This window comes from Rhopalosiphum maidis, chromosome 2, assembly GCF_003676215.2.
Source record: "Rhopalosiphum maidis isolate BTI-1 chromosome 2, ASM367621v3, whole genome shotgun sequence".
Classification (NCBI taxonomy): Eukaryota; Metazoa; Arthropoda; class Insecta; order Hemiptera; family Aphididae; genus Rhopalosiphum; species Rhopalosiphum maidis.
This window is the reverse complement of record NC_040878.1, coordinates 6,742,280-6,763,952: the sequence shown is the minus strand read 5'-3', so window position 1 is coordinate 6,763,952 and position 21,673 is coordinate 6,742,280. Positions and strand designations below refer to the sequence as shown.

General features: G+C 29.7%; 1 protein-coding gene across 1 annotated transcript; it reads left to right on the top strand.

The window, feature by feature from the left end:
* The first annotated feature begins 923 nt into the window (after positions 1-923).
* Positions 924-21,132, top strand: LOC113551888 (collagen alpha-1(I) chain-like). Its single transcript, XM_026954441.1, has 55 exons — positions 924-1,446; positions 2,664-3,464; positions 3,541-3,581; positions 3,852-3,933; positions 4,075-4,277; positions 4,369-4,458; positions 4,617-4,715; positions 5,032-5,077; positions 5,683-5,744; positions 6,709-6,772; positions 7,284-7,360; positions 7,579-7,617; positions 7,771-7,834; positions 8,033-8,086; positions 8,282-8,379; positions 8,512-8,566; positions 8,705-8,767; positions 8,911-8,964; positions 9,057-9,101; positions 9,290-9,334; positions 9,400-9,435; positions 9,514-9,608; positions 9,810-9,884; positions 10,806-10,851; positions 11,611-11,655; positions 11,950-12,020; positions 12,123-12,177; positions 14,283-14,345; positions 14,562-14,641; positions 14,740-14,793; positions 14,881-14,935; positions 15,016-15,051; positions 15,362-15,478; positions 15,591-15,662; positions 15,732-15,767; positions 15,845-15,934; positions 16,402-16,481; positions 16,580-16,616; positions 16,719-16,808; positions 16,959-17,037; positions 17,169-17,232; positions 17,633-17,677; positions 17,737-17,782; positions 17,912-17,983; positions 19,006-19,058; positions 19,137-19,226; positions 19,304-19,385; positions 19,580-19,642; positions 19,743-19,796; positions 19,867-19,929; positions 19,995-20,128; positions 20,180-20,369; positions 20,426-20,604; positions 20,660-20,881; positions 20,959-21,132. The coding sequence occupies exons 1-55, from the start codon at positions 1,122-1,124 to the stop codon at positions 21,103-21,105; spliced, it is 5,223 nt and encodes a 1,740-aa protein (XP_026810242.1). The 5' UTR covers positions 924-1,121; the 3' UTR covers positions 21,106-21,132.
* The last annotated feature ends 541 nt before the right edge of the window (positions 21,133-21,673 follow it).

Sequence of the window (21,673 nt, the reverse complement as noted above, 5' to 3'; positions counted from 1 at the left end):
TAGTTGTAAAAAAGTTAATGACTAATTGACTATAAATTCTCAGTATTTATATTTAAAAAAAATGTTGCACTTCCGAAATTTATTTTCAGTTACAGCCTTGGCTTTACGCACAGCGCCTTTAATACCTATAATGCGTTAAAACAAATTATTTTACACTAATTTAAATGTTTATTTATCACTCGTGGTTAAGTATAAAACAAAAATTGTAACAAAAAAAAAAAAAAATAGTAGCCACATATTTAATTTTTGGACCCAAAAATGTTTATAAGCCCTAGGCACAGTGCTTATAGTGCCTAGCGCTAATTCGCACCTGCACACTCGCACAGATACGGTTTTGATTTTGGCGATCATACGATTTTGCGTCTCCTCTCATCTCTCCGACAGTTTTTTACTCGATCACGTCACTGATCGCATACGCAATATGCACAGGGTGAGTATGTTCGATATATAGTATTAAATGTACATCGTCTCGTCGATCGCGCGCATTATAATTACGATCGCAACGAGTGCTTGCACAAAATATTATATATTTCATCACCGACGCAGCAGCTGCAGCGGTCCGCGAGTCTACCGGAAGCCGCGGCGAATCGGTCCGTTTACCGAGGTTTGGACGCGCGCGAGACGGCGGCCGAGTGGGGTCATTGGTACCCGTCGGGCTCCGTGTGTGGGCACGATCCGCGATTGGGACGCGCACACCAGTTTAATAGATTATAAAAAAAAAAAAAAAAAATGTTTGTGTATACGATGATTACGACAACGGCGGAATACAATAATAATAATAATAATCGAGATGATGTATTACTCTGATGAAACGAAATGTACGATAAATAGATGTAAATTGATTGCGTCGGTGCGCGCACACATACGGTTTTTCGTGTCGACCGCGCGCCGGCGATTTTTATTTTTCACATTGGCGCGGACCGCCGAACCGATTGCACGTGTCGCCTCGCGCGCTTTATTGTATACCGCAACGCCGTCGTCGTCGCCACCGCCGCCGCATACGCGCGCACTTTCGTCCCGCACAATAGGTCCACCGCAGCCGCTTGTCCTGCTGCAGCAAGCCGCGGCACGCGTGTCATATCACATCTGTTTCACGGCGTGTGTTTGCGCGTCGCCGCCTCATGCACGGCCCGAGTGCCGCCGTGGCCTGCGCGCTGCTGTTGCTGGCCTGCGCGGCGCTGCTGCCGGTGGCCGACGCGGCCGCTCCGGGGGCCCGCCGTCACGATAGACGCGTCCGGCCCGGGTCGACGGTGGCCGCGGACAGGGCCACCGTCAACGCAGCGGACGCCGCCACCAACGCCGCTGCGACAGACGCCGACGACTACGGCGCGTACGACGAAGAGTACGAGGACACCGGAGATTCACAAAAGCGACCGGCACCGCCACCGCCGCCGCCGCCGCCGACGTCGACTACGAGATCGTCCCAGTCAGTCGTTCCCGACCGCCGTACGATACTCATATTTCCGTCGTATTATATAATATAATATAAAAAATATTTAAAAAAATGTCGCGGTCGTTCCCCGAAAAGTCAAAAAAAAATCACGTCGTTTTCCGTTTAAAACTGTTTTATTATTATTTTATGGTCGGATATCAATATCCAAAAAATCGTCTTACGATTTCCAAAAATATAATACATTATTTATAGTGCGAGAGAATGAGAGATTATTATTTTGATCTCCTGTATAATTAAGAAAAAGCGACTTTGTGACTTGATGATGTCTCGAAATAGAGTGCCCGTGACATATTATACTATACATCACGTGCGTTTTACATAGTAAAGACGGTATGTCTACGGAAGTGTAGCGGTGAAATAACCAGACGGGCACTACAGGTTTCCACGAAATTTCAGGAATATTTAAAAATGCTTTCAGTGTTCTGTGAACGTAGAATGCAACCGATATTATTATTTCCTTTCCCATTAAATATTAAATAAGATTTATAATAAAAAAGCGAGAAAGTTTTCGATTTTTATCAATGACATAATATTTATTCTAATATAAACATTTAAATTGTCATTTGAATAAAATCGTTATTAATGCTAAAAATAGATCAACGTTTTTACACCTATTTAATATTGTACATTGAAGTGTGAAACATCTTATTCTAAATTTAGTATTTTTAAGCTTAAAATCTACTATTTTAGACTATTGTATAATAGATATCATTATAACTACTTACTAAAATAAAAATATTTAAACTTATTTGCATATTTAAAAAAATCAAAAAACCGTTACTATATAAAATTACGATCATTAGATTACAATAAGAAACATATTCAATGTTCACTGTAAAGTTTGTTTATTAAATATTGTGTAAAATTATCAACAATATGAGACTTGTAACAATAAATAATACATCTATAATTTATATAAGACATTTAAAAAATTATTATTGTTTTTAGTTTAAAATTGATGGATAGAATAAGATAACAGGAAAAAGATTTTCCTATGTTTTTTTTAATTTTCCTCTATAAAATCTTTTATTTGAATTAAAATATTACCTAATTTTAATATTTATAAAATAATTACTATTTATTGAATCGTTTATTATGTATTTTCTTGAGTAATACCTCCTAATATTTAATGAATAATGAAAAAAACAATTTAGTAAATAATTAGGTAGGCAGAATTTTAATATTGTATATTAAAATAACGTTATTTTAGACGAATCAATGAACAAATCTTCGTTGGACTCATATCCCCAAACTTCATTACCACCTATACAGCCAGCTTACAATAGTCAACCCACAGAACCTGATCAAGAAGAACAGTATTCGGATTGGAGCATAACGACTCAACGATCTGATCAAGAGTCAGGGAGACCAATTGATCCAACAGAAATACCGGACAACTCTCAAGAAAGACCAATAGATACACCGGACGAACCTCTAGAAAGGTCGGAAAACCCGTCAGAAAGACAAGAAGAATTTACAGAAAGAACAGAAGAAACTACAGAAGGACACGAGGAAACAACTGAAAGGCTAGAAGAAGCCACAGAAAGGCCAGATGAACCAGTTGGAAGACCAGATGAACCTGTTGAAAGGCCAGAAGAGCCAATAGAAGTACCAGAAGAACCCGTTGAAAGGCCAGAAGAGCCAATGGAAGTACCAAAAGAAACCGTTGAAATACCTGAAGAACGCACTGAAATCCTTGAAAAACAAGCAGAAAACCCTGAAAACCCCACCCTAAAATTAGAAAAACCTGCAGAAATACCCGAAGAATCCCAAAGATTTGATTTCACTGAAATGCCGTATACAACTAGACCACCCGAATATAGTACAATAATTAGGAAACCATATATTTCACCACGACCTGTTGAAGAATTTACTAGTGAACCACCATTTAAACAACCAATGAAAATTACACCATATAGGTCGTTATCAAATAAAACCGTCACGAACAAAAAGCAAGAATTTATCAAAGAATCTCATATTTCCATAGATAGTAATTTCCAACAAGTATCAAGTAAGTTCAATAAAACAACAATAATCTATATAAACATATAAGTATATTATTTTACACTCTTATTTCTTATGTATAGCTACAATGATACCACCGTTTTATTCAGTTCCAGTTATTCGAGTAAGTACCTACTTTCGTGATATAATATAAAAGTGCTATACTTACTAAAAATATAAATAGCCCATCCACTGTCTTAGGTTTTAAAAATATTAAAACGAAATAAGTGGTTTAAGGCGATAATTAAAAAATTAAATATGTTTTACATTATAATAATCAATTAGTTATATTTTTGCGTTGTTAATTTAAAATGCATATTCGTTTTTTATAACTAATTTCATTACGAAACGAGCAAATACTATCTAACTATATTCGTATGATATAATTGTGTAGGGAGAACCAGGTCTTCAAGGCGAACCAGGAAAACCTGGACAATATGGTGAACGAGGTGTCCCGGGTGCACCGGGAGTTCCAGGTTAATAATTAATACATACATAACATTCCTAAATATTTATCATTGATTTACAATTTATTTTCATGTTAAAATCATTTTATATATGTTAGTAAATTATAATATAGAAGAATACCTTCAACTAAAAGTAAACATATGTTAAAGGTATGCCCGGACTTCCCGGACCTATTCCGGATGTTAGTACATATTATCAGCAATTAGCTCAAGTTCACGGAAATCAAGATAAAGGTCCTATCAATAGTGGTTATCCACCTGAAGCATTTCATACTATGCAAGCGCAAGTTGGTCCGGTTGGAATGAGAGGACCTCCCGGTCCTCCAGGACCTCCTGGACCCCAAGGTTTTCAAGTATGTAGTTTTTAGTTTTTAATTTTATTATAATATTCATAAAAAACGTATTTAAAATTTTCTTATTTAAAAATTATTTATATTTTATAAGGGATCTCGCGGAGAAACTGGTGATATTGGTGCTCCAGGTCCTGCTGGCCCAGTTGGGCCTAGAGGTATTCCTGGACTACCCGGTAGGGATGTAAGTGTATAATGTTTATTTACCAAGTACATACTCAATTCATAATAAAAATATATTTTATTAAAATTGAAAACATTTAAATATTATTATTATATGTTATGATTTTTCACACTATAAAAGTCTTAAAATAGTATATATAAATATAATTATTATCTTAGGGCGAGCGAGGCCATGATGCAGAACCAGGACAACCAGGCACTATTGGTCCTGCTGGACCAAGAGGTTTACCTGGAATGCCAGGTATACCAGGAATGAAGGTATTTGAAACACACGCTCATTTATATATATCAATCATTAATATATTACTTATAAAATTTTATTAAAATTTATTTTTTATTTTATCTTTTTACTACCTTCATAAAGAAACTTCTTTAACCCTACCCTGAAAACCTATCTATACTTAAATTATTATTTGAATATATTTACTCAATCGTCTAGATATAATGTAAATTTATTTACAGGGAAAAACATTTCGAAAACGGCAAACACTCTTTATATAATAATTTAAAAATAATTATGAAACCGAAAGTTAAAGAACTGTACTTATGATATATTCATATTTTTAATTTATAGGGTCATATTGGTTACCCCGGTGTCGACGGAGCAAAAGGCGAACAAGGTAATATATATGAGTATCTTAAAATTATTGTTCGTGTTATAATTGCTATTTTTAAGGAGATTTTATATTTACCTACAACCTACATTACTATTGTTACTACATTAGTTTATATGAAAACGCTATTATATAATAAGTATATCATATAGCCATATAAGTATGCTATATTGTTTTAATATCATAATAACATCCAAATATACAATGATATTGTATATTTAAACTATTATTAATATACAATAATTTAATTATAATATAGGTATAATATGTCTATTGTCTATTTGTCTATATATATAATGACTTGTTGAACCAATAAACTTAATTTAAAATAGCTTATGTTTCCTTATATATATTATGATTATCAAGTTCCAAACTATTATAAAAATACTTTTTTTACTGAAATTAAAATTAAAATTATATCCATTTTAAAAGTTTAAGTGGAGTGCAATGAGTGCATATTGCGTATGATATTATAACATTTTCATATTTTAAGATGATAAATAATAATATCTGTAATGAGTATATTCCGTTATAAACAAAAATAATATTTATTTTCGGTTTAACTCTTGTTTAAATAAATTTGGTAATTTTGTTTGTATTTAATATTGCAGGATCAACTGGTGAAAAAGGATCCATAGGGTCTCCTGGTCAACCCGGCATTACTGGATCAGTAGTAAGTGTTATTATCTAAATCTAATACTTAGGTTTATAGATATTAATAACCAAAAATTGTAGATAACATGTAATTATAGGTACCTAATAAATTATTAGTAATAATCCATAAATTTGTTAGATATTTAATAACAATAAACTATTTTCATTTAAGATCAACAATTTAAACTATTATTAATAGAAATTATAGGATATAGGTATAACTTAAGTCATAATAATTTTATAATGTAAACAATAATAGCCATAAGCTTTCCGTAAGGTGGTGCATAAAAAATTTTTTGATAGGTATGTAAACACAATTTTTTTTGCATATACTAAAAATAATGTGCATAGATTTTTTTAAAAAATTTTAATTGATAAATTAACAATAAATTGAAAAAATTATTATAACATGCAATAAGGTGTGCTGTTTTGGCAATTATTGTTATGGCGTGCCATAATAAAATTAAATCTAGTGCATAAATTTACTGCGATCTGGAATACCGTGCATCAACGCCTTATCGATCTACGTGTCCGTGTATGTAAATAATATTAGTACGACTAATCGGTCGGTGCATAATGCATTTGTGCTCCACGAAAGTATAGTTTATGTCAAAGTTACAAAAAATGTTTTCCTTTTTAATTTAGAGTTTTGTAAATTTTGATTTTCATTGTCATTGATACCTCGCTAACTATATATATTGAATTTAAATTCAATGATAAATAATTTCACCCATATCTTCGTAAAATGATTCTGAGTTAGCTTTGTGCTTTACTAAGTACTAAGGATATTTTTCAATACACTATACTATGTAGTCATTATACTACTATATTATCGGTTCCTAATTTATTTTTCTATTAGAAATATAGATGGTTGAAACTTGAACTAATTGTTAAAATTTTGTGTGTCAAATACAAAAAAAAACTCACATTATTATAAAACCATTTGGCAGTAATTAATATATTACATTCATATTTTGTTTTAGGGTCCTATTGGCGCACGAGGAGAAAGAGGCAGAGAAGGACCTCCTGGACCACCAGGCATTCGAGGTTTGCTTACATATAAATATAATATATAATTAATTAATGAAATACAAACGTTTTTGCAATATGTATGATGTTTTAATACAAATGATATAAGGAAAACTGTTTTAAATAATTTTTTTCAAGACATGCTGCATTATAAAAGAATGCTATTTTAGTAAAACAAGTATATTTCCACAGTAGTTCAATACGTTAAATATCTTAATTATTGTTTACCATTATTAAATGTAATTTTTATAATAATTATAAACAATTATTAAAATTATTTTTATATTGGTTATAAATATTATTAAATTCAGATTTTTACTAATCATTTACCTTATTAAAATATATATTAATCGAATGATATTAATATTGCATACAAATTGATAAATAAATATATATAAAATAGAAATGAAAATAATACATACACTAAATGTATTTATTATTATATCATCAATCTCAATGAAATAAATGTTTATATTATGTATACAATGGTAAATTATAATTTATATGAGTATTGAATTTAAAAATTTAGGTGCTGATGGTTTACCAGGGGCTATTGGTCCTCCAGGAAATATTGGTAAAGCTGGTCCACCAGGATTTCCGGGTTCAGTATGTCATTGTATTTTTATTACAATAAATATTTTCATATTAACTATCACAAATATTATATACCTTTTATTTTTAAACTTTTAAAAGATCTAATATTTTTATCATATTTTATTTTATACTTTTATATTTCTATAAATATAAATATGTAAAGTATTATTAAACATTTTTTAAAGTTAAAAATGGACTTATATTTTTAATTTAATGATATTTAACTATAGGTTGGTGCAAAAGGAGATATAGGATTACCAGGACCGAAGGTATGTTCATGGTTGAATTTTTATTTAAATTCATTTAAATTATTATTATTATAATTAAAAAAATAAAACAATAATAATAATACGTACAATAATTAATATTACTGTTACCAACGTAAAAGTAATTAAAAAATATATGTCTTCTAATTATTACAGGGGGGTTTCGGTTTGCAAGGACCAAGAGGTGAATCTGGAAAATCTGGCGAATCAGGCGAACCAGGTATGTAGACAATTAAATATTTATTTTTTATTGTCATACGTTATATGTATATCGTTAGCAATAAATAATATGTATTAAAATTGTTTTAATACTTAAATTTTAAACCTGTACGTATATTATTGTACAATGAAATGATTAAAAAAATTATACAAATAATAAACTTGAAATAAATTGATTAATATAAAATAAAATATGTAGGTGTCCCGGGAACACCAGGAAAAGATGGTAATCCAGGAGAAAAGGGCAGTCCAGGTATTATACATGATTATTTAGATAAAGTATCAAAATTAGTAATACGTATTTTAAATATTTAAAAAAAAAACTTTATTTAGTAAACATTATGTTTTATTGAAAACAGATTTTAATATTAGTTTTTAATAAATTAAGTTTATTAAGTTAAAAGTAATAGTTCAATACAAACTTAATTTTGAAAAATATATATTTTAGGAGCTAGTGGGCCCATTGGTCCATCTGGTTTACCAGGACCTCGAGGCGCTCCAGGAGAACCGGGTAGTGTTGGACCACCTGGTATAAAAGGAGCTGACGTAAGTTCAATAATCTAATTACTCAAAAAATTCTCTTAAATGTTTTCTTTATTATTAATAAATGTATTAAAAATAAAATTTAATTCTAAAAAAATTATTATTATTTATTATATTATTTATTTTTCCTCAAAGGGGTTAAATGGCGAGCGTGGTTATAAAGGAGAAGCAGGAATAAAGGGTGAAACTGGTAAGATACATTATTGTTTTAGTATTATAATTAAATTCTTTAAGCTTATATATTTTAATATAACAATTATCGATTACATAACTGTTTTTAGTATACAATAAAATTTAAAATAATATATTTTAATTAATTTATGATTAGGAGCTCCTGGCCCAAGAGGATTACCTGGTATTGATGGGCCGGAAGGTAAACGAGGCAGAAAAGGTACATATAATAAATATTTTTTATTTAAAATTATAGTAATAAAATATATATGGTATTTTAATAAATTAAGAAGTTTATTTTTAATTTTAGAACACTTCAGATATTCGTAATATATGTATGAAAATAGTATTTTATTTTTTTAGGTTCTGAAGGACCTCGTGGATTAACCGGAATTCAAGGCGAGCGTGGTTTGCCAGGTAATTAAAAAACTTAACTAATTAAATTCTATTATTCTAAAAAAATATATTTCTGCCTATTGGAAATATGTACCTTTATATTTTATTTTTAGGTGAACGTGGATTACCTGGTCCAGATGGATTGCCGGGCACCAAAGGTATTGACTTAGATTTTATAAGATACTATAATATTAACTAATATTAAATGTACAAATGATAATACTAATATTATACTGTACTTATGTATACATTATATTTATTTAATTTCAGCATTATACAATATTTTTATAATTAGTAAAAGTTTTGAAAAAACACGTAAAAACAATTTTCTGTTAATAATTTTTAGGATCAATGGGCGATCGAGGATCAGAAGGGCCTCCTGGTCCAAAAGGTATTATTTATCGGTTATAAGATTTCTATGAATAAAAAAGTTCAAACAAATTGTACATTTTGTAGGTGCTGTTGGTGATACTGGAAGACCGGGCATGGCAGGTTTGAAGTTTTATAATTTATTACTATTTATAAATACATCTAAAATAACTAACATATATTAAATACAATTATTCTTAGGTCTTCAGGGTTTGAGTGGATCCATAGGTAAACCAGGACCTCCAGGGAAGTCTGGACCACCAGGGGAACGTGGTATACCTGGTGCAGATGGGAAGGTAAAACTTTTAAATTATCACATATTTAAGCATTTTAAATAACTATAATATAAATAACTACTGATAGCCGGTAAGTAATAACGTATACATATAAATTATAAAAATGTATGTTAGATTAAATTGTAATATACTAATAGATATTTACAAAATTAATATACCATGTAATGAGTGATTTAATAAATTAAAACATTGTATTAATAGGTCGGAGAACCAGGATCACCAGGTCTGCAAGGTTTACCAGGACCAATAGGGCCACCAGGTGATAAAGGTTTAACTGTAAGTATTCGTGTTTCATAAATATTGTTTAAAAATTGCTATTGTCAAAATGGTAAATTCTGACATTGATAACTAATCCAATAATATAATATTACACTGAAAACGTTAGTCATTCAATTTATTGAAAACATTTATTTATAAATTGTACATAACCATATTCGTAAATCAGAAAATGTTATACTTTGAAGCATTGAATAATTATTTAAACATTTCTGATTGTGTTTAAGATAATGATATCTGTTTTTAAGTTTAAATTTCAAATAAACTCGTAGATTATTTTATTTTAAAAAGACGACAAGTGTTAATTTACATGATTAAGGCAAAAAACGAATTACTGGTCAATTACAAAAAATATTACAAATATTATTAATAATAAACCATTCGATAAATCAGCTACCTAATAATATTAGTAATTAATACCTCCTATGAAAAACAGTCGGAGTTATCAAACATTATACTTACGACTTAGCTATTTTTAATAATATTTTAGTATTCTTATTAACGTTAATAAGTATATTACATATATATATATATATATATATACAAAGTGGTTTTTCATTTTTTAAACTTTTAAAGAGTTATATTGTCTCTGTAAATTATTAACGTATTATTTTAAAATATTAATTTTTCACAAAATTTGAAGACATATCAACACAACTATCTTATTATTTGATATTTAGAAATAAAAAAATAAAATTTTTCAAAAAATGTGTAGAAATTATTTAAAACTGTGTTATGTTATGTTATAAAATTGGTTTTAAAAAACATATAAGTTTTATATTAAAATAATCAATACGGTTTGTATGTATATATTATAAAATATATAGTAAATTGCATACGATAGAATATATAACATATATATATATATAAACCATAATTACATTATATAATTCATGGAAAAAATTAATTGTATTAAAACAGGGAGAACCAGGAGCAGCTGGTGAAATCGGACCTCCAGGAGCACCAGGTTTGTGTAAATTCGTTTGTATAATAAACTATGAAAATTGAGTTAAACAATATTATGTCTTAAGCCTTAATAACAACATTTTTTTTATTATCATAATTTTAATTTGTACCTAATACAGTAATACCTATACATACATACCGTTAAAACACCTTTACCGCAATGTAGCTAAAATGCCTATTCTTAGCGCCGTCTAATGATTTTTAATAATCATATTTCATATAATACCGTTGTCAGATAACTTAGTGGACCATTCTAATTTCTTATAGTGTCAATGAATCATTGGTTTATTAAACTCGATAATTGCCCATCAACTAATAACTGATATAAAAACAAACCACTTGTACATAAACAAAAATATTTATTAAAAATAATAAATATGGTAGCACACGTCCTTTAAAATTTACGTCGTAGTAGTTAATATGCATTGACCGTGTTAGATACATACATCATACTTATATGATTATAGGGGTTCAATTTATGAGTAGCATAATATTTTGAGAATCGTTGTTGAGTTTTGGTGCGTCGAAAAATCATTAAACGTTGGCTGTACTATTCTTTTATTACACAGTATAAGCTCATCTAATCCGTAGGAAACAATATTTAATCACACGAATTTAATTAAACATAATATATGCGGTTAGAAAGTTGGAATAAAATTTCTACAATTATATGCTAAAAAATATGTCGTTGGATTAATTATATTATTATGCAGCTAGTTAAAAATAAAATTATATTATACAAATCCATTTTATTTTAAAGGACCCAGAGGTGATTCAGGAAAAGAAGGACCTCCAGGAAATGCTGGTTAGTATTGTACCATAATTCTACTAAGTCGTGTATAGGCTGTAAACTCTAAAAAATACATATATACGTAGTTTTATTCTTAATAGTACATAATTTTTATTTTATTTTTAAATAAGTAATATAGTTTATTAGATAATATAATTATTCAACTTAGCCATAATTATGGCTATAAATTACTAGTAAGTATAATATTCATATCACATATTTTGACTTTATATTTTAATTTTATACATATCAACGTTATGTTATATTATTACTTAAATGCATGATATAATACATATTTGTTATTTGAAGGTGTACCTGGTAAGCCAGGGTTGGACGGGGAAAGAGGAGCAGTTGGCCCACCCGGATCCATTGGTTCACAAGTTAGTACTACTTAAAATACTTAAATAATTACTATAACTTTATTTAAATCAATAATGTCCATAATGTATTCAATATTGAAGTTATAAATTTATTTGATTTAGGGTGTACCGGGAGTACCTGGTAATCCTGGCCAACCTGGTAAAGACGGGGAACAAGGTAAATTGTTTGAACAATTAATTTTATTTCGAATTTAATAATGAACTAGAATGTATACAATTCATACATATTAAGTAAATAACACATACGATGCTAGTATGCTACAATATTTTCACCATTTGATAATGATCTTCGAACATTCCATTTGATGTCAGTTACTCGTTAGTATTCTGATAACCTTTTATAAATATTTTCGATATATTCTGAAAGTTACTCTTAACTATCTTCTTAATGTAAATTTTATTCACAGAAACAATTTCATAGCAATAACAATACACAATTTATTATATAAATTTCAATATACAACAATTAAAACACAACTATTGTAAGGCGTTCCAAGTTGGGTGATCTTGTAAAAATTTCTCTACTTCTTCGACCCAATCGAACTGTAATGTTGTCGGATCTGGCTCTAAGTCCACTGGTCCACACGTTTTTTCAGTTCTGGCTTGTAATGGTTGAATTTCCAATAGGTCCAAAACCACTGAAGCCTCCGGGTCCAAAATCGGCTCAAGCGGCATGGCTAACTGGCATTGCTGCTCGTTAGCCAATTGCCGCTTCGCCTTTTTTTTTTCCTTCAGCTTCAGGAAATTTTTCCGTATCCTCGCCCGCTGCGCGTCTGTCCGGACCTTCACCGCTGGTGATGGTTCGGAGTGTTCCAATGAACAGGTAGTTCGATCCGAGTTCACAGTCTTATCAAAATTTTGGTCATGTCGTCCCAGCTTCTGTGAATGCTGGAAGTTCACCGACCTATCTGACCAGCCCCGGCGGTATATGGCTGCCCACACCGGGTTTTGCAGTATTAGATCGGTGGACATCCGGTCCACATAATCTTCTTCTTTCTGCACCGGTTTGGAATCGCCTTCTTGGATTGTTGTGTCTAGAAGGACGGTTAGTAGGTACAATACAATTATATGCTGAGGGCAGAAACTTGAGTGGTGTGTTTACAGGGTAGGCCGACTAGGCCCGGGCCTTTCCAATTTTTATTTGACTGTTTGGTTCCATGTGATAGGAACAATTTTCCTTAATAGTTATAAGCACACTTACACACTACAGAACAAAACTGGGCTACCCACTTATTTTGTGCTGGACACGCCACTGAGAAACTTACATATATTAAAAATATGTTTGCATTACTTTATAAACCATTACATTTTTTTATAAACTATTCGAATTAAACCCCAATATGGCTAATATTCTTAGATAAATTATTTACCTGCAGAAATTTCATTATTTTTTTCATCCTCGCTAGATGAGGTATTGTGCATACTCCACATTTTCTTTATGAACGGTAATGCGAAAAAACTCAGCGTGAGCATATCTGATTTTTATTCGAAAGCTAGGTTTAGAAAAGTATACGATATGTTTCAAGCAAATGTAGTAACATCGAATAATAATATAATATTATGAAATAGGTTATTATATATTTTTGTCAACAATATTTGCCTAGCTATTTATAAACAACACGTACGATGTCAATAATTAATGGCCAGTAGTTAAGTGGGTAATACGTGATGACAGCCAGATAGTGTTTTTATTATATAAAATATAATATATTAAGTACGTTTTATATGAGGGCGGCAATATAGGGCAATTGTAGGCTCTACAAGATAGATTAGGTATTATTCAATAATGCATAATAAAGGAATATATTAAGTATGCAACTATTACAAAATTCTTGCGATATTAAATGTATAAGTATATAGCTATCCTACCCGGTGTTGCCTGGGAAAAAGTCACCTCAGGTTAGGTACGACTGTTATCGACGTTGTGGCGGCGCGTGTATATATATATTTTTTCGTGGTACGGCAGCGGCTCATATATCTAGCCGCCCAAACTTCCACTTCCATGTCATCGCCGACACCGACGTTGAGGGCAACGCCGTGCGGGTACGGTGTTATAATATTTATCATCCCCTATTTTAATCCTTTACAGCCATTTTTTAGTATTAAAAAGTAGCCTATGTCCTGTCTCAGTGTCTTTACTATCTACCGAATTTCATTTAAATCGGTTCAGTAGTTTCGGAGCCTATTCAATACAAACAAACAATCAAATCTTTCTTCTTTATATAATAGTATGGATTATTTTTTTTTGTATTTATCATATAGGTCAACAAGGACCAGCAGGAAAGCCGGGTGAACCAGGAACTAGAGGCGAACGTGGATTTCCTGGTTAGTAAATGATATTTATAATGATAATTCTAAAAATATTTGCTTAGCTGTATAGATATACTGTAAACTTGCATTATATTTTTGTGTTAACAACAATTAAATTAATAAAATAATGTTTGAATGTGTACCTAATAATAAAAATAAGTAGTGATTATTTTTTATGTTATAATATTTCGATACAATTTATTACTAAAATGTGATAAAAATATCTGTTAGGTGAGAGAGGACCTATCGGTCATCCAGGACTACAAGGAGTTAAAGGAGAACCAGGAGTAGCTGGTCCGGATGGGCCAACTGTAAGTCTTTATTTAAACACGTATCTACTTAATACCAAATATAAACAATATAATAGGTAAGCTATTTAAATTTAATTATCATATTTTATACATTAAAGGGACTGCAAGGCATTAAAGGTGACAAAGGACATTCGGGCTCGCCAGGATTAATGGTAAATTTAAATACATTTGTTATTTTCCAAAAAATAATAAGAAGAAATATATAAGACACAAATATATTTAACATAATATATATTTAGGGTTTACCTGGATTGAGAGGTGATCAAGGACCATCTGGTTTGAAGGGGGAGCGAGGTGTGTAATTTATTTTAACTGTTTTATTTTAATACTGTACATAAAATTTAAGTTCTAAAATTGTTTATCTATTATTTTAGGTTCTACTGGAGCACAAGGACCATCAGGATCACCAGGTAAATGTTTTAATTATTTGTTAATGTCTAGTACTATAATAATTAATAGATTTAAGTAATGTAGAGTAAACAATATTTGTTCGGAAATATTACTCATTATTTATTAAGTAAAATTTACAAATTTGGCAAACATATAATAACTTCTATAAGGAAATAATTTAATAATTATTTCTATATTATTACTCAATACGTATCATAATATATTATGTTATAATTATTTAATTTGTCTCAGTTAAATTACATTTGGTTTTTAAATTAAAATGTAACAACAACAATTAATAACTAACAACTTACAAATTAATTAATGAAGGTCTTGCTGGGGAAAGAGGGCCTCAAGGATTTGTTGGTCCAATTGGTCCACCTGGTGAACCAGCTGAACGAGGTGAGCCCGGATCTACAGGACCTCCAGGAGAGCCCGGCGCACCAGGTTGGTGTTACATGAATCAAAATGATAAATTATGAAATAGCTTTTATTAAAAAATTTGGTATCTACAGTGAAAATTTAAAAATATTTTTATCCTCGTCGAATATTTTTTCAGGTACACCTGGCGAGAGAGGGCCATTTGGACCTCAAGGTGTTCAAGGTTTCCCTGGATCACCAGGATCAGTAGGTATGGATATATTATAACATATAAAAAGAAACAATTATTAAAAATTTATTATTTTAAAATACTACACAGGTATGCCAGGTCTAAAAGGTGATAGAGGAGACACAGGTTAGTATCTTGGTTAATTATAATTACAAATCATAACTAAAATTTTATTCAGTGTTTAAAAGATATATTGAATACAGGAATGAAAGGCGAGCAAGGAAATCCCGGACCAATTGGAAAAATGGGAGAACCTGGTCTTACTGGTGCCATGGGTTTAATTGGTCCAAAAGGTGATTGTTTCGATTAAATAAGAACATCAATGTTTTTTTAAAACTTCTCTATTTATTTCATTTCAGACGTATAATTGTACATAATATAATATTATAATCGTAGGTTATTTTTATTTTAATTATTTATTTTCAGGTCATTCTAGTTTTCTAGCATTGAAGTACTTTAATAAACTATAATAGACTATAATAGTAAATAAAAATGGTATACACGTTCCATCCAATTTGTACATCATTTTTTTATAATAAAGTAGAAATCCTATTGATTCATGATATCCACTATCCACACACGCACCCACATACATACACATATATTTATATGAGTAACGAAAAACTATTTTCTTGACAAAAACCACTTAACATCTACCTACTTCATAAAAATAATTGACATTATGCGGATACGACTTTTAAGAATACAAAAAATATAATTTTCCCAATCTATGATTATTTAAATTTGTTTTAAATTTTAGGTAGTCGCGGAGATCAAGGTATTAAAGGTGATATAGGGTTAATGGGAATACCAGGCAGAGTTGGAGAACGAGGACCATTGGTAAAAATAATTATCCATCTATAAATTGATATGTTCTTTATTTATAAATTTATCAACATCATATATAGATTAAATTATTATTATATTAATGATTTTAGGGATATCCTGGGCCAGCTGGACCTCCAGGACCACCAGGTATAACATCGAAATGTAGCATAATATAATAAATATAAAGATTGTTAAATTCCTTATAAAGAAAAAAAAACAGATACCTATTATATATTATTTTCAATATAGGTTTGGTTGGAGCAAAAGGATGGCAAGGTGAACCGGGTAAACAGGGTACGCCAGGAAATGTTGGGGCACCAGGTTTACGTGGATTAGATGGTAATATGCGAATTCAACTAATAATTAATAAACGTACTAAAAATATTAATACAATTGATAATAATAGTACGCATTTTATAATTATTTATCAACTATACTTAATCTATTAAAATAAATACATATTATTAATATTAAATTCAATAATTGTAGGCCCTAAAGGTGAAACTGGTGCAGATGGAGCTCCAGGACCCACAGGACCAATTGGTCCCCAAGGAGCCATAGGAGAAAGGTAAATATAGTATATTTATTTTATATTTTTTATTTCATATAAAATGTATCTTTTACAAGGTTCAAAAAACAAAATTGGTTTTAAGTATAATATTTTATTTTTTTAAACATATTTGTATTATATTATTTTAGAGGATTAACAGGAGTTCCAGGCAGCCAAGGACCAATAGGAATGCGAGGAACACAAGGGCTACCAGTAAGTACAATAATTATGTTTTGTTATCCTGCTCCGTAAATGATAACATTTTAACTGTATTTATTTAAAATGTCTTTTAAAATATATTTTAATATTATTATTTTCATTTAATATTTAAAAAAAATTTAGATTTACATTATTATAATATCGCAGTTATCTAGATTACCGAAATTATAATTATATTATATAATTTTAATTTCAACTTTTTAATACAAATATTGAACAGTTAGGTTTATAATTTTATAAATACATAAATATATTTTCTATGTATTTATTTTTGATGAAAATTTAAAAGTAATAATAATATATAAATGTTACTTTAATATTCATTCATCGTGTTATCACCTATCACCATATATTATTTATTATTTTTAAAAAATATAATTCAATTTATTAAAAGGGCGAAAAAGGATCTCCAGGAAAACCAGGATCAGATGGTTCACAGGTATTATATCAACTAAATATATTTGAATTTAAATTAACAAAGTGTATAATATTATTTAGGGTATTCAAGGTTTAGCCGGTCCTCCAGGTCCACCGGGACCTCAAGGTTCGTAATTTATAAACTTTTTATTTAATACTTATATCAATAAAATAGTACCTATGTTGTTATACTGTTATATAATAATTCAATATCCATAACTAAAATTTGTACCTAATTACTTTATACACTTTGTAGGTGAAAGAGGTCAAGATGGAGCAACTGGTTTACATGGAGCGCCAGGAATCAGTGGAAGACCAGGAGACAAAGGTTAGGATCTTAATTAAATTTGGAAATAGAAATAGGAAATTTATTACTTAAAAATCAACCTGACATGGTCTAAAAACTCAATAAAAAAAAAATAACAACTTTATATTATATATCATACAAAATAATTATATTATGGTAGAATTACCAATTACTGCTATTATAATACATATTAATTATTATTATAATGTTCATTGTTATTATATCAATGTTATTTTAGTCAATATAATATGCACTATATAGTAGAATAGCGTAAGTAGGTTTCTGATACCTATAAATAGCTTTAAAAAAATATATTTTGTAAAGAAAATAATAATATACGAGACTATAGACAATGTCGAACAATCTCAAGTTTCTACTGTTTATATTTTTTGAACTATAATAACATTAATAACTGAAATCATTAGAGGAAAAATCATTCTTATTTGTTCAAATATATAATGATCTAAAAATAAGATCTTCCACTAACTATAAAAACTTAATGTTACACGTTTATTTTTTTATTTTAGTAAAAACACTAAAGAAAAATCTTGTATTATATTTTAAAGTCTTCGGTATCAAAATAAACATTTTATTAATTGTCAACTATAATTTTAATACATTTAAAAAATATATTTTTACTGGATTTTCAATATTTTCTTTACTTGTAAGAAAACTAAAAAAGTTGAAAATTTTAATGAAAAAAAAAACATAAATTATAACATACATTTATTTTTCCGATTAGAACCTAAAATACCTATATTACAATTTCGAAATTTCAAAAATTAACGTAATAAATGTTTAAATGTATAATTTATACATAAAATATTACGTGAAAAGTACACAGGAATACGAAAAATGTAAAATAAAGATTACGTATTTTTAATCGTTGAATAATAAAACAAAATACTTATTTGCTTGGTCAGCATTATATTTTTATATCACTTAGGTTTGAAAAAATATGTAAAGTTCATCAAAATTCTTTTTTTCTTAGTTATTTATTTATCTAACAAATTAATTTCTGTGTAAAATGAATACTATTTCAGGTCCACCTGGATCACCTGGTAATCTAGGTAGTCCAGGATCACCAGGAATGATTGTAAGTTATATATTATTATTTATTATTAAAAAATATATACAAAAATTACTTACCTATTATAATTATATAAAAATGTAGGGTCCACAAGGATTACCGGGTCCAATCGGAAACCCAGGCGAACGAGGTTTACGTGGTGAAAATGGTCCACAAGGTGTAGAAGGACCTCCCGTAAGTTAAAGTTGTTAATTTAGTTAGTTTCCACATCCACAAATGTAAGATCTTATTGTGGTATGCTTTAATTATAGGGCCAAAGAGGTAAAGCAGGACCTCCTGGAATTCAAGGAGAAAAGGGAGATAAAGGAGAAATAGGTCCTGAAGGAATGAAAGGTAATGTATTATAACATTAAAATACTATATATCTATTACACATCATAGTATCAACAGTACTAGTATCAACTATTTTATTTCTAAAACAATATATTCAAGACATTCGCTTATCATCATTGTACACAGTTAAATAATATATTTTGCTTAAAGTATATAGATAATGTATTATGACTCATGATTTATAATGTATACAGGTCATAAGGGCCTAATGGGCTTGCAAGGACTACCAGGTGCCCCGGGAGCTGATGGTCAAAAAGGTAAGATTTTTAACAGTTAAACATTATTTAAAAAACAGTCATAGCTAGATCAGCATTGTTGTATATAATTTAAAACAAAACATATTGTATTACTTATTAGGTAATATTGGGTATCCTGGACCTCCTGGACCTGTTGGTGAACCAGGATCAAAAGGTAATAATAGCTAATTTTTTTTTTTTTTTATGAGTATTAGAATAATAAAATAATTCGTAATTTTTTTTAGGACCTCCGGGACAAGATGGAAATCCTGGGTTACCAGGCTTAGCGGGACAACCTGGCCCTAGAGGTTAGTACATCATTGTTGGAAGGTTTTTTAAATGTAAAAAAAATAAATCATGATAAATATTTAAGGACTAACTGGTGAACGAGGTCCTGATGGAATACCAGGAGCACCTGGTTTGCCTGGACCGCCTGGACCTCCAGGTGAAGCATTGGCTTATGATATGGCTGCGCTTACGGCATTATTAACACAAGGACATAGCAAGGTAAAATTTAAATAAATTATTTTAAAAAAGATAAACATTTAATTGGAATAGGGACCGAGTGATGGTACGCATCAAGATCAACCCGATGAAATGACAGAAACGGAGAGACGCGAATTAATATTCAAAGCATATAACAAATTGAAAACGTCATTTGAGAAGTTTAAGAAACCAAACGGTGAAAAAGATAGCCCAGCTAAGACATGTAAAGATTTATATGCAGCTTATCCTGATCTTGAAAGCGGTAGGAAAACGTTTTAAATAATTTTAATACGATTGATAAAATACAAATGCTTTCAGGAGAATATTGGGTGGATCCCAATGAAGGAGATGTCCGTGACGCGGTACTCGTACGATGTGATCGCGTTACAAAGAGTACATGTGTAAAACCTCAACCAGATCATATAGGTCCAATAGATTATGCAAATAGAAATCCTCAATCAGAAGTTTGGTTATCTGAATTTGGATATACTGGACAGGTTGTAAATAGTGTAAAAAAAATACACCCAAATCTAATTCAATATTTTCTTCTAGATATCATATAAAGCAGATAGCAATCAAATCACATTTTTACAACTATTATCGGAATCGGCTACTCAAAATTTAACATATCACTGTAAAAAATCAATTGGTTATTTTGATGCGGAAACCAAATCATACAAAAAAGGATTGAAATTGGTTGGATTTAATGATGCCGATATTACTCCAAGAGGGAATCCAAAAATGAAATACTCTGCAATTGAAGATGAATGCAAGGTAATTATATCTTTTGTAAATAATAGTTACACTAAACACCTTCTTTAACTAATATTTCATAATTTTTATTTTTGCAGACTCGGTCAGATGAATGGAAAAAAACTACAATTTCATATACAACTGATCGCCCATCTCGCCTACCGATTGTAGATGTTGTTCTGCGAGACTTTAATGAAATTGGTCAAAGTTTTAGTATACATTTGAGTTCAGTATGTTTTGTATAAATAAAAAATAAAACGATAAATTGGTCAGATTTCTTTAAATACTTTGCACATCAAACTAATTAACACAATAATTTTTGTTAAATTATTAAAAAACAAAATAAATTTAGAACAAAAATAGTTAGGTAAGTAAAAATAATATGAAACTAAAATGGTAGAAGTTTAAAATGTGATGTCTAGGTGTAATATTTGGACAATTTGAGCCTTCATAGTAAATTTTTATTTTTACTCAAAAGCTTTTAGGACAGTGGCAGGGCCATGGCCTTACCTAGCACCACCACTGTTTTAGGTTTCTCTTTTACATTTATTGCTCATGAATCATGACTAACAGTTTACAGACATATATGTCGTATGTTAAAAAATCAGAACAAACATTTCATGAATTGATATGTTTGAATTTATTATTATATTATAAAATATAAATTCCTTGGTAAAAGTAATGTATAAGTTAAGTATGCACCATTATCAAAAAGTACACATATTCCCAAAAATACAGCAGAGTATCAACTACTTTCTATTTTACTATTGTCAACAAACAAATCTTAATTTTTTACGACTCATTTGTCAGAAT

Excerpts from the sequence above, each read along its gene's own strand:
- LOC113551888 (XM_026954441.1), top strand. The coding sequence starts at position 1,122 with ATGCACGGCCCGAGTGCCGCCGTGGCCTGCGCGCTGCTGTTGCTGGCC. Across the intron at positions 4,459-4,616 it reads CTGGACTACCCGGTAGGGAT|GGCGAGCGAGGCCATGATGC; the intron begins GTAAGTGTATAA and ends TTATTATCTTAG. Across the intron at positions 8,768-8,910 it reads AGGTAAACGAGGCAGAAAAG|GTTCTGAAGGACCTCGTGGA; the intron begins GTACATATAATA and ends TTATTTTTTTAG.